General features: G+C 35.5%; 1 protein-coding gene across 3 annotated transcripts; it reads left to right on the plus strand.

The window, feature by feature from the left end:
• Window positions 1-4,820: 4,820 nt before the first annotated feature.
• Window positions 4,821-10,008, plus strand: LOC116162952. 3 transcript variants are annotated; one of them, XM_031476735.1, is made up of 7 exons: window positions 4,821-5,099; window positions 5,188-5,363; window positions 5,413-5,633; window positions 5,680-6,136; window positions 6,187-6,358; window positions 8,860-9,741; window positions 9,791-10,008. In XM_031476735.1, the coding sequence occupies exons 1-7, from the start codon at window positions 4,827-4,829 to the stop codon at window positions 9,992-9,994; spliced, it is 2,385 nt and encodes a 794-aa protein (XP_031332595.1). In that variant the 5' UTR covers window positions 4,821-4,826; the 3' UTR covers window positions 9,995-10,008. The 3 variants fall into 3 exon arrangements, with proteins under 3 accessions (XP_031332595.1, XP_031332596.1, XP_031332597.1); XM_031476736.1 differs by lacking the exon at window positions 9,791-10,008 and having other exon boundaries at window positions 8,860-9,202; window positions 9,252-9,340; XM_031476737.1 differs by lacking the exon at window positions 4,821-5,099 and having other exon boundaries at window positions 5,337-5,363; window positions 5,413-5,506; window positions 5,556-5,633.
• The last annotated feature ends 3,313 nt before the right edge of the window (window positions 10,009-13,321 follow it).

Here is a 13,321-nt window from a genome sequence, read left to right on the forward strand (position 1 = left end):
TGGATAAAGAAAGTGAGAAGAGTGTAAGTACACATCTGTTTTGCTATTATTTTACATAGTTTCGTCTCCAGAACGGCCGTTTTTTTGTAATTTTTCTTTTGTCTGCAATAATCCAATTTGAGGTTATGATCAAGCTATTAAAAAGGATCCCCGCGTTAAATGACTTGTAAAACGGCTCCTTGCTCCCGACTTGTTGTGTAGATGGTTTCCTGATATTTTCCACTTTTCACCCACCAAAGAATATATGTATATATAAAATGGTGTTTCTAGAGACAATTCTTGTCAGAAATCGTGTTTACGTCACGAACTAATTTGCACGTTTGATTATTTTTACTGTTTCATATAATATTTACGTAAGTCTCTATTTAGGAACGAAATTTAATATAATTAAACAATCTCTAATCTCTTAAATTGTACGGACTGCTACAAACCACTCATTAAGGCCGAATTTTTATTTATCATGCATGGTAAAGAATGCGATCAAAGATTTGTTTCACCTCACGAAATGTCAGAGTCGTTGTGTGGAGGCGCTGGAGTGCAATATTCGCTACTCGCCTATTGGCATTCTGTACTATTATTCAGAGGCAGAGCAGCTCTGGTATGATTCGCAGTGTACTATGGCTTCATGTTATGCGCAAATTGATAATACATTATATACTGCGATTCAGAGCACCGATATGGTTTAAACTTTTTTTTTCACTACTAGCGTCTGATGACATGATTATTAACCTTTTTTCCACTTGTAAAGTAGGCTTTCTCGGCATTTGTTCAAAGTGGTTAATAATTTTTTATTATTAACTAGTAGTCAATAATGAGAAATGTCACGCTGTCACTTTTAGAAAACACAACCCGAAATTTCGCTCAATGAACGTTTAGACAAGTTCTCTAAAACGAATAATTGCCACCATTCGCAATTTCCAGAGAAATTACATACCTAAAATTATCACATTTTGAAAAAATTCGAACGAAATTACTCTTTGAAAAATCTCAATGACAGAACAAAATACGGCCTGTTTGACTTGTACTTCCACGTACTTGATTGACATGTTAAATTAAGAAACAAACAATTCTGTCCAACCGTTAACTCTCTTATCAATATAATATGTTAATTTAGAGGATTTCAAGTGCTAGTAGTGAAAAAAATAGTATATATACCACGGTAGAGAAGTCTATTATTGCCTTCGCACCTTACACCCCTCGGCGCAAGCGCCTCGAGATGTAATCTTGGTGCTCAGGCAATAATAGTGGACTTCTCTACCTTGATATATAATGTACTATTTCACTACTAGCGTCTGATGACATGATTATTAACCTTTTTTCCACTTGTAAAGTAGGCTTTCTCGGCATTTGTTCAAAGTGGTTAATAATTTTTTATTATTAATTAGTAGTACTCAATAATGAGAACTGTCACGCTGTCACTTTTAGAAAACACAACCCGAAATTTCGCTCAATGAACGTTTAGACAAGTTCTCTAAAACGAATAATTGCCACCATTCGCAATTTCCAGAGAAATTACATACCTAAAATTATCACATTTTGAAAAAATTCGAACGAAATTACTCTTTGAAAATATCTCAATGACAGAACAAAATACGGCCTGTTTGACTTGTACTTCTACGTACTTGATTGACATGTTAAATTAAGAAACAAAAAATTCTGTCCAACCGTTCCCTTTCTTATCAATATAATATGTTAATTTAGAGGATTTCAAGTGCTAGTAGTGAAAAAAATAGTATATATACCACGGTAGAGAAGTCTATTATTGCCTTCGCACCTTACACCCCTCGGCGCAAGCGCCTCGAGATGTAATCTTGGTGCTCAGGCAATAATAGTGGACTTCTCTACCTTGATATATAATGTACTATTAGAGTTCTGAAACGCTGTATATAATGGCTTTCTATAAAGTGCGTGTGCCTCAGACAAATTATACTGCGATTTAGCAAATTTATACTGCGATTCAGAAAGAATGTCAAATCGCGCGGGAGAAAATTTTGGTTACACTTACAAGAAGTGTGTTTTTATTGTTACCTTTGCAAGAAAAGTATATTTTTTGTTGTTGGTGTGTAATCAAGGTTCTCAAACTGCCCTAAAATGAACTATAAAGAGGTATTGGTTGAAATGTGCAACTAGAATACGTTTTCAATGAACGAGTATTTGGAACTAGTAGAACATGAATTTATAGCGAAACGGGCGAAGATATTAACAGTGTTTGGTGCGACAAGTGGTTAGCTGATTTTAGTAATAAAACAAACACTAAACCGTATCGGTGCTCTGAACCGCAATATATAATGTATTATCAAATTGCGCATAATGTGAAGCCATAGTATACTGCGAATCAGACCAGAGCTCCTCTGAATAATAGTACAGAATGCCAATACGCCTCCTGGACTTCCGAATACTCCGGTTGGCGATTGGGGTTGAATGCGTCGTTGAGGATGGCTTCCTGAAGGCTTAAGATGGAGCTCATAGCTCATACCTATTTGGGAAAGTGTTATGCCGCGCGCGTGTTTATTTAGTATACACACCCCGCCTCTAGGCACTCTGATCAGTGATCAGGACCCTTTTCTTCGAGGAAATCGCATAGCTCGTGTTCATCGTCATTGCAACATTATGGAATAAGTATAATTTATTATTAATAAGCTCCTAGCGAGTTTATAATTTTGCGGTGTCTGTCCGTCTGTCCGTCCGTTAGCACGATATCTCGATATCGAATGGACCGATTACGATCAAATTTAGTAGATGGATTCTTTATCAAATTTGTAGATCGGAGTTCGTGAACTGGCAATGTACCCCAAAAAATAAGGAAGGCCCTTTTGACATCTCCGTGAGTTATGAACCGAATTGCATGAAATTCAATATGCGTATAGTTTTAGTCATATAAAACGAAAAAATTGAGCCTAATCAATCAACATTCACAGTGCCCTTTTCGCATCTTGACCATTTATGGAGGAATTTAAATGAAATTTGATGCATAGCCTAGCCACTTGGAATAAAAGCAAATGTAGCGCCATTTTCCAAATTTGGTTTTGTGTAGGAGGTGCAGTGCCAACTTTCTTATTTATGGGAGCAATTAAATGAAATTTCATACATAGGTTTTAAGTTTAAAATTTGGTTTTGCACATGCTATAGCTGTTGTGTAGTGATCGTTTGAGTGCGCATGTGTGGATTATTTGTGAAGCCATTCAAGGGACAATTCACGCGAGGACAGTAGTGATCGAGCGGCACGGAGAGCGGTGCTGTCGCTTGTTTAGTTATAGTCATGATATTAATAATAATGTTTGTTGAGTACAGTTTGCGTCGAGTCACTGTTTGTTACTTCCCTGAAACCCACGCTTTCTTCCTGTAAGACATCACAAAAATATAATAATTGGATTTTACTGTATCTATGAACTACTGATACCCAGTTGTTAGACGTAATCATCGCAGTTATGCTAAATAACGCTGTGGACAATTTGAAGGAACGAAGGGTAATCGTACATCAGCAAAATGGACGACATATTGAACATTTACGTTAACCATGCTGGTGGACATAAGAATTCCCATTATTTAAAAAATCGATTTCATGTCACATTCTGCTGTTAGCTTAGTTTGTTAAAAATACATAAATGAAACTGTAATATATCCCTTACTTTATGATAACCTGTTTATTATAATTTCGGCTCCTATATTCATCCCCGGGCATATTTTCTGATAACAGTGACGTAGCGTCGAGGAGCCTGGGGGACACTGCAAAGTCCCTTTCTTGTACTAGAAATACCATCAGCCCCTATACGGGCCTGTGACATCCGACGTCAAAGATAAGCATTAATCTGATGGCGAAATGTAGAAACGCTAAATACCTAGGTACATATTGAGTAATGACCTACAAAACACCGATTTCTATCAAAAACAGAAACGCCTCGCTGTTTTTACTTAAAACTGGTATCTTCTCAAAATACACATCAGCAAAGAATACATAATAATATTACCCACTCTTTGGCATCAGTTATATATACGCTCCTTTGAATCTCGTAATTTTCTACAATTTTTAGAGCGTTTTTGGAAAAAATAGCGCTCATAGGTATATGTATTCACTTTGGCTGTTCGGTCGGTCGGTCGGTCGGCGTATAAATCTCGAAAGGATCTTCGTAGAATGCTCGGGTTTGAAGCATTAGGTAGCTTTGTGTCACAATTCTCTGCTGGCACATTATATTTCAGAGCTAATCTCGGAGCTAATAAAACCTCGATCCGTCGCAAAAAAAACGCGCGTAAGTAGCTCGACGCATTGTGTAGGTACTTTTCAACTTGTTTCTTTTGTACACATTTTCTTATTTCAATAATAACAAAGCCAGAAGCATCAAACGAAATAACGAAAAAAAATTTCTGCATTTAAATGAGCTCGTAAAACTGCAAATTTTCTTCATTTAACCGTCTCTTTCTGCTAGGTATTCCTCCTGCATAAAAACTTTCTCACATTTTACTGTCATCAAGTTATATCATAAAATCTAACATCAGACAATTAACTACAATTCCATTTATTTATTAAGTATACAAACACCCGCTGTTCTATGACAGATTAACTACAGAAGAAGGCGAGAGCGGGCCTAGCGCAGAGGAATTTAGAGTTTGCAGGAGGAGCCAGTATGGCTCAGTGGCGCATCAAGAGTTGGAATTAATAGAACGTGAATAGTGATGAGATGCGTCTTCCATTCCTGCACCTTTACATGCCTGTATTAACGAACTGGTGCGTGATTTCGAAAATACGTCACCGTGACGTGTGTATTGACAGTGAGAAAAAATTAGCATTGGTCTTTTTATGTTTCGATATTTATTCATAAATTATAAAAATGAAAACGCTTAAATTAACAATACTTTTAGCATTTTCTATTAAAGACTCTTCAAGCACCCCAAGCGGTAAGCCTGAAAAACATAAATCGCATGGAAAACAAAAAAAGGACAAACGGAATCCTAGTAAAAGGAATAGTCCAGTGACGTTGCAAAAACCTGAGTATATGTATGAAGTCGACAGTCCCATTGGTAGTTGCCATGTAGAGTATGAGATTCTACCTGGACGGCCAAAATATCAAATTGACGTTGTTTGCTGGAAAACAATAGCAAAGGTGTTGTGAAGTTACCTAAATCCTCGCAGATTAACAACCTTGAAGTTAGTCTGAGCCTAAAACGGTTACTTATTTTTCAAATGCTTAGGTATACACTCTCGATGGGCACATCGCATTAAAGACCTGTGTAAAAGATGATCTATCTTGGGTTCCGGTATATGTTACACACGTTTTCAATGACTTGGATGTTTCGGATATCTTTAAATTACACGGTCATGTAATTAACTACATCATAATGACAAATCCAGCAAAACTTGGAAATGAGTATCTAGGTAGATATGTTTCTCTAATGTTCTGAAACCCATTGCTTTAGCGCCAAAAAGGAAAAAAATAAAACTTTTTTCATAAATCAGAAAAATCTAGAATCTCCAAAAAAGTTTTCTTTGGCGTATGATTACGATCCAAATGTAAACCAATACAACTATGATGAAGAACCTTTAAAGAATTTTATTGAAGGTTTAATATGGGAATGTGCTGAGTATCCAGGAAAGTTCAACGATAAAGAAGTTATAACAAAATTAAAATTTTTAGACTGTAAGAGATCAACATTGGCTATAATTAGCTTAAAACATATTTTTAGACCCACTTCATGAATTTTATACAAATCAGATTATAGATCGCATCAAAGTGTCTGACGCTGTTATGTTCAAAAGTTTTGCCCCTTCTTGCCCGCCCCCGTCGTTTCACGAGGATATGGATGAAAACGAATCTCCTCAAAAAACTAACAAGAAATCCAAAGGTAAAGGAGATCCTGAAAAAACGACTAAGCACGAAAAAAAGAAAGATAAATCGCAAAATGCTAATAAAGACAAAGGATGTAATGCAATAACCATACGAGTATCGGGAGAAGGGCTATACACAGATCCCGACCTTGCCATCTATAGCCTAACAGAAGCCTGTGGTCCTCTTGGAGAAGCTTACGTTTTAATGTCGACAAATGAATTACTCACAAAGATACAAAAAAACGAATTTAACTCACTCATAATTAAAATTAATAAAATTACCAACTTACCTCTGAAGGAATTAATTTTACATGGGTATGGGCAACTATTATCTATATAGGTAACAAAATGACTTATTAATGTAGGTTTAAAGATATTTCTGTTCGATACAACGTGCCATTTATTGCGCAGTGTACAACGGTAGCGAAACCTTTGGAACAGTGCATAACATTTAATGAGGGACACGCGCACTTTCTACCTGGTGTACCCAAACTGAAATTTTTGGAATTTATTCAAACTGGAAGATTAATCGCAGAGGTATGAACCAATTCTTACTATAACCATTGAATAATAAATCTGAGAGCATTGAAATTCAATGTTTATTATTCAATGCTATAACTTAAGATTCATCACCCGCTAAAGAAATGTAGCTACGTATATCTTGGTGAAATGGCGAGAAAGAAGTAGCGCCCATTGTACCTATTTTTGATATAGGTACAAATACAGGGTGGGCCAGGAATTTGTTTACATTTGAGTTTGATCTTCCGCGCAAATATAAAATGTGGGAGGCGCGGGGAGCGATCTAACGGCTAGCTCAGTTCTTGGAAATTTAGTCACATGGATCGCTTCACGGGACCACAGCGTGCCTTTGGCGTAAAACAATTTTATTTAAACAATGGTTCTCCTGCTCCCATCACTGTGCGGCGTTTATTTCGCTTTGAATACCATTTACACGACATGAGTTGTCGAGCTCAGTTTTAGTAAGGAAATGGGGCCTCTTATTCATTCCCCAAAGTGACTGTATGAGCAGCAAGTTCAGCTAAAGGAATCATTGGGCCCTATTTTTTGAGGATCTTCGAGCCCGCCCGATTAGCGTAAACTACGCCGAATAGGTAAAGCTGTTGATGAAAGAATTTCTGACACCACGGCTACAGGAATTTGCTGGTTAACAATCGGCAGACGCGGTTTCAGCAAGATAGAGCCTTTTGCCATACATCTAAAGGCCGCTTTACATACTGCAATTCTTCATGCAAGACCATGCAATACGCAATAAAACTTGCCCAGAAGCATGCGCGTTTGAGAAACAGCTGATTCATTTTGGCAATTCACTTGCAATTGCAGGTTAGCGGTCGCGCGCGATTTTTATTGCACTTGCACGTGATATTTTGGGGGAAAGTATTGACAACGCCAGGTTCTAGAATTCCCAAACGTTGAAACTAGACTTAGTTTACTATTACTACACAAATTGAAGCTGCGACTGCCTTTTTTCGATTAAAGTGTCTATTCATTTTTACTCAAAACGCATTCAGAATTATAACAACACCTGATGAATTTTGAATAGATAAAGCTTTTAGTTCAATTTTAAATGCGAATGTTGGTAACAAACTATTGCAAAAAGAAAATTGCCGCGTGTAAAACCAAAGTGCAATAATTATTGCATGTACAGTATTTTTGCAATTAAACTTGCTGCAACTGTATTGCACAAAGAATTGCAGTATGTAAAGCGGCCTTAACGAATCCCTACCGGTCATCACAAAAATGTTGCCAAAAAGGCTCATTACGCGAAGAGGTGACATTCCGTGGTCACCTAGGAGTCCTGGCCTATCCCCACCAGATTTTTTCTCTGGGGATATCCGAAACATCGTGTCTATACCCATCGACGCTGCTCCAATTAAAGACAAAAATAAGAGAGGAGATGTCAGCAATACCTGGATCTTTATTGCAGCGAGTACTCGAAAATTTTCGTGTTCGTTTATAGGAATGCCGAAGTGGAGACGGTGGGCATTTAAACGATATAATTTTTAAAAAGTAATTTCCAGTGTATAAGCTATACAGGGTGGTGACTTGCGTAACGCCTCATAGGGATTTCAATGTAAAATTCATAACATGCGATTATTGGCTCCCCAAATTATTTTAGAGCAAAAATGTATTAAGGTTTTTTGTAGGAAAAAATTTTTTACGTCAATCAACCTATTAGTTTTCAATTTTTTGCATAATAAAGACGGAAAATTGGAAAATAAAACCCCCATCTTTTTCAATAATCTGTGATGCCATGGAATTTTATAATACAAAAACTACGCCAATATCCGTCATGCCATGGAATGTCCGCTATAAAACAAATCAAATTCTATCAAAAAGTATTATATTTAGAACAGCGAATTCAACATAAAGAAAGACCAAATTACTAAAAACGGTTTCCTAATATAACAATTTACAATAAATGTTCGAATAAGTCACCATTAACTGCAATACAGTAACCAAGTCGATCATAAAAGCCATTTCGAACTGCTGCTAATTGATAACTGGATATCTTTTTGTTTTAGAAAATTCCATGGCATCGCAGATTATTGAAAAAGATGGGGGTTTTATTTTCCAATTTTCCGTCTTTATTATGCAAAAAATTGAAAACTAATAGGGTTGATTGCCGTAAAAAATTTTTTCCTACAAAAAACCTTAATACATTTTTACTCTAAAATAATTTGGGGAGCCAATAATCGCATTTTATGAATTTTACATTGAAATCCCTATGATGCGTTACGCAAGTCACCACCCTGTATATCATAAATAAATATTTTTTGGTGTAAATGTAATATGTTTTTTTTAATGGTTTTTTTAAATTGTTAACTAATTCCTGGCCCTATAACGAAAAACTGCGTACAATTTTAAATTTATTTTGGAATAAGAAATGCTTTTCAAGGGATAACATACCCGTCATATACCTACCAAATTGCACTTTTGTCTGCAAAAAAGGGCAATGTGGCAAAGCTTTTTCCACTTCTTCAATAACAATCATAGCTGCAATTATTAATTATTAACAGATACGAGGACGCAGAGAGCAACATTTCAAGACCGTTGTACCAAGCCTGTTTGGTTTCGAAGCTAATGACAAGTGTATAGGAAGAAAAGTCACAATTCGAAACTGCAAACAAATTTTGGAAAGATGGAATGTTAAATCCACTATGGTCACATTGGCGGTAGCATGTTTTAATGTTTCATCACTTCTGAAACCTTCCTGGTTTGTTGAAGAAGCTGGAACTTGTCATCATCCCGATGCCCTACTATATAAAAGGAACAATTATAGAAGATACAGCACAACCACAATCAATAATATTAATTTAGAGGTCCTGAGCAAACTTAATAGTGGTAGTCCCTTAACAGAAGGTGTGTTATCTAAAATTGGCACAACAGTAGACATAGAAATACATTTAAGTGCACCGTCAAATGCATTTTTGGAGCTTTACAGTAACAATTCTATTTTCAACGAACTCTTTGTGATTGTGAAAAGATATGAGCTGGCACATCAATTGTTACACTTGGTTATGCTACATAATCAAAACATTTTGGGACCAGAAGTTATGATCGCTAATTATTTAAAAAGCAACATTAACAAGGAACTTGATTCTGACAACAACAACAATGTTGTTACTGGATTTATATTAAATAATGGCAATTGTTACATATTTTTTATTGAAGGTTTAGCAAATGGCTTGGTGTCACATATTTGGAGCCAAATAAAAGACTTTTCTGGATCAGAAGTAAAAATATTTTATAGTAGTGACTTTTGTTTTGAACGCAGATTGTACTCTGAATTCATTCCATATGGAGGGGTTTACGTTGTTAATCTGAAAACACCTCTTCATAATATTCTCATTCAAGATATTGTATATCTAGAGGGCAACATACCGTTACCATGTTGGGAGGTTTCTATCAAATCAAACAGTTGATAACGATTTAAAAAATATATTTTAGGCACTTAAAAAGCTAGGCACTTTAATGAAATGTAACACTCTAAGATTAATGGCGCAGTGTAATTTATTTCCAACAGCCAAAGAAATTTTAAGCCTTGATATGGAGTTTGGAGTGCCGTATCAATGGGATCCAAAAGAAAATTTGACCAATCTGCGGCGGAATACAATTGGATTAAAAAACGTTCATACACAATTATTTATGTAGACAGCAACAAAATAATACAAAACATACAACGCAATTACACATAATTATTTGTACAATCACTTACTATAAGCTGTACTTGCTACCGCTACTAATAGGCTATATACAGTGAGTTTTTTTTAAATGCGAACATAGGAGTTTGCATGCAATGTAATTTCCCTATGTTCGATTTTTAAAAAAACACATCAATCTATGAGGTGTGCGTGATTTACATTCCCAAATCGCGCAACTTGTGTGACTATGAACAGCAACTGTATAGTCTCATAGTCTTGATGATGAAGAGCACTCGGTAAGATTTTTTTAAAGAAGCCCTGTGAGGCCATAGCAACTTTAGGATACATTTTTCATAAACTTACGTAACTTGACCTCACAGGCCACGCACTGACATCACAACTCATTGTGAACCAACCTTCAATTATTTGTAGGTCATGTGCACCTGGTATTCTACTAATTTGATGTATTCAATACATAAATGAAGAAAATAAGAAAATAAATACCGAAAACAATTACAATAAATGTTCGAAGTGTCCTCCTTGACATTCTAAGCAATAACCTAACCGATTTCGTAATTAAATTGGACGGCGGTATTTTTAAAAATGTGACAATCTGTCAATTGTATCTACTACTCATTTGAACTACTCAATAGATTGATGTGTTTTTTTTAAATCGAACATAGGGAAATTACATTGCATGCAAACTCCTATGTTCGCATTAAAAAAAAATTCACTGTATGTAGTTTGTTAACGGCGGTGACTAGAAAAAAACTCACCCTCTTATGTCTGATTTCAATCTGCTTTGGTGCGTTTACAATAAATTTATTTCAGGACCCATTGAAATAATTAACCCTTTTCACTCCGACATTCCCCAATAAAAAAAAAGATTTTATAGTAACGATGCTAACGAAGTACGGACATTTGAACAGCATCTAAATTATCGCCCTGTTACAAAATACTACCACAGGTTTAAAATGTTTAAATCGGTGGTACTGGAAAATTGATGAATTCGGTTCCTTAAAGACAGAATGTTATTTAAAAGAAAAAAGAGGACAAGCAAGATATGAATCAAGAGTTATCATTAGATTAGATCAGCAATAATCATCGACTACGTTTACACCACTGTGGTTTACACGGTTTGAAGTAAAAAAAACGACATAACGGAGCGCCTACCATCGTTCCGACCATAGCATCGATCACAAAAAAAAACATTCAGTGCTTTTAAATGTTAAATTTCAGAATTTTTTCCCAGAAAAGGATTCTATCCAGCCGCAAAGTATCAAACAGATTATGTTTTGTAGTTGTAATTTAAAGGTATCTAGGTATGTACCTACTACGTGCTGCTGGTTCCTATGCAAAGAGGATTAAGTTAAGTAGGCGGCGGCGCCTATTAGTAAATATAACAATTTTCTGCTTTTTAATACTTGTCGGTCTTGTATTTAAAATCATCACTGTTCAGCGTCTTTTGCATATTTTTTGTATTAGTAGAATGACTCTTCTCTCACGTACTATAAGCTGCACTTTTGTGTACCTACATAGTAATATAATAAGTTATTTAGTTTGCTCAAGCAAAGAGTATTATTAAGTATTCTTTGGCTCAACCAAGTGACCGCTGGAAATTTTATTAGCAAATCATAATTTGTAACGAATTGAAAGTTGCTGTCGAATTTTTTTACTGTGATAGTTATGTTAGTTCGACGAGTACACAAATTTATTTAACTCAGTTAAATCTTAAATGTCAAACGGGATTTGACACGGATCAGACGTACCCCTGCCCACTTCGACCACTGTGGTAGATAAATAAAAATTGAAATTGATAGTTTTGGTTCAGTTTATCCCCAAATTGTTTTAAATTATAGTCAAGTGTTTTTCATCCTCATATAATTAAAAAAAAGCACGGATCGGGTGTTTTCTTAAATCTTTATGTAGATGAAGAAATTCTCCACACAACATACGGTTTTTGTTTAATGGATGAAGCAGGTACCACTTTTTAGCACTTGAATTAATAAAGAGGATGCCGAGAAACTGATATAAAATTGCCACTCTCCCAGCCTCGATGTGACCACCCGTGCGCGTGTGTCGGAGCGAGGGTCGAGGGTACTATGGTGCGATGCTATGGTCGGGAGCGATGGTCGCTCCGTCGTGGCCGTACCCTTATAGCATCAATGGCAACATGTTGCCTAAAGTAAATTGTCTTGAAGTGCGTTTCACTAATAATGGCCAGTATTTTAAACATTTGATGTAATTATTTTAATTGTTTTGTTGCCTGGAATAGATTTTGATTTGTTTTTTTTTTAATTCATCACAGCTTACTTGTTTAAAATATAAAAACCGTTGATATAACTGGTATCTTATTTTCAATCTTATGCTATGATAGCTCCCTTGAAAAGAGAATTAAAAAATCTATCAAATAATCTAAAAATCCAATATGGCGCCTATTTAACTTTGGAAAGTTGTAAATGTTCCTCAAAAGTAGCCATCTTGAATTTATTAACATCAATTCTAAATGAAGCGTATCAACGACAGTATAACTTTTATATAAAACTTTTTTTTATATCTCTTATACTTTCGATGATATAAGAGATTAAAGGAAATGACCAATTTTAGTTTATTTGAATTTACGTCGAACCTATTCGGCATTTTGAATTTCCACAAGGAATTTTTAAATAACCATCTAAAACTGCAAAACGTTGTCCATTTAACCAATCCTCTATCTTTAATAATAAGAAAGTTACCCATGCAATCCCACGTGATCTGGGACAAGCTGTATAAGGCGCTTTCTTTCGGCTACTTTGCGATCATGATTTCAAAATCGTAATTCGTAGGATCGCGTTTTACGAAAGAACGCGCGAAATTAAATCAAAGTAGGGTTAAGTTTACGTAGGTAGTACACATTCGCATTCGAATTACGTATTTTTTTGTTTGGATTGTGAAAATAATTTAAATACAAGTGGAAGTACTTGCACGATTATGCACCTCTTCAGTTACAAATATTAACTAACCTAACATTTGAGCAAAAACATCCTTGCATTTATAGGTTAGGAATTCGTGATCATAAAACTTTTATGTTCAGTTTGTTCACGATTTTAGCAATCATGATTCATGATCATAAGATCACACTTCGAAAGAACGTGATTTGACAATCCAAACGCGTTTGAATCATCGAAAGAAAGCGCTTATACAGTAAGTTTATTTTGGTAAAATAAGTAATCAATTCTGAGGCACCCTATATATACAATGGTTAAAGTCGTTGGTGTAAATATATGTCTATGGTTTCTCTTGTACTGTTCTAAGTTCTTGTTGTGGTGTCTATGGTTTTAAATGGCCTAACTGTGTG

Source organism: Photinus pyralis, unplaced genomic scaffold (assembly GCF_008802855.1).
Source record: "Photinus pyralis isolate 1611_PpyrPB1 unplaced genomic scaffold, Ppyr1.3 Ppyr1.4_LG2, whole genome shotgun sequence".
Taxonomy (NCBI): domain Eukaryota; kingdom Metazoa; phylum Arthropoda; class Insecta; order Coleoptera; family Lampyridae; genus Photinus; species Photinus pyralis.

Bases quoted from the DNA above. Each gene is read 5' to 3' on its own strand.
- LOC116162952 (XM_031476735.1), top strand. From the start codon at position 4,827: ATGAAAACGCTTAAATTAACAATACTTTTAGCATTTTCTATTAAAGAC. The intron at 6,137-6,186 runs GTATGGGCAACT...TTATTAATGTAG, and splicing joins AAGGAATTAATTTTACATGG to GTTTAAAGATATTTCTGTTC. The intron at 6,359-8,859 runs GTATGAACCAAT...AATTATTAACAG, and splicing joins CTGGAAGATTAATCGCAGAG to ATACGAGGACGCAGAGAGCA.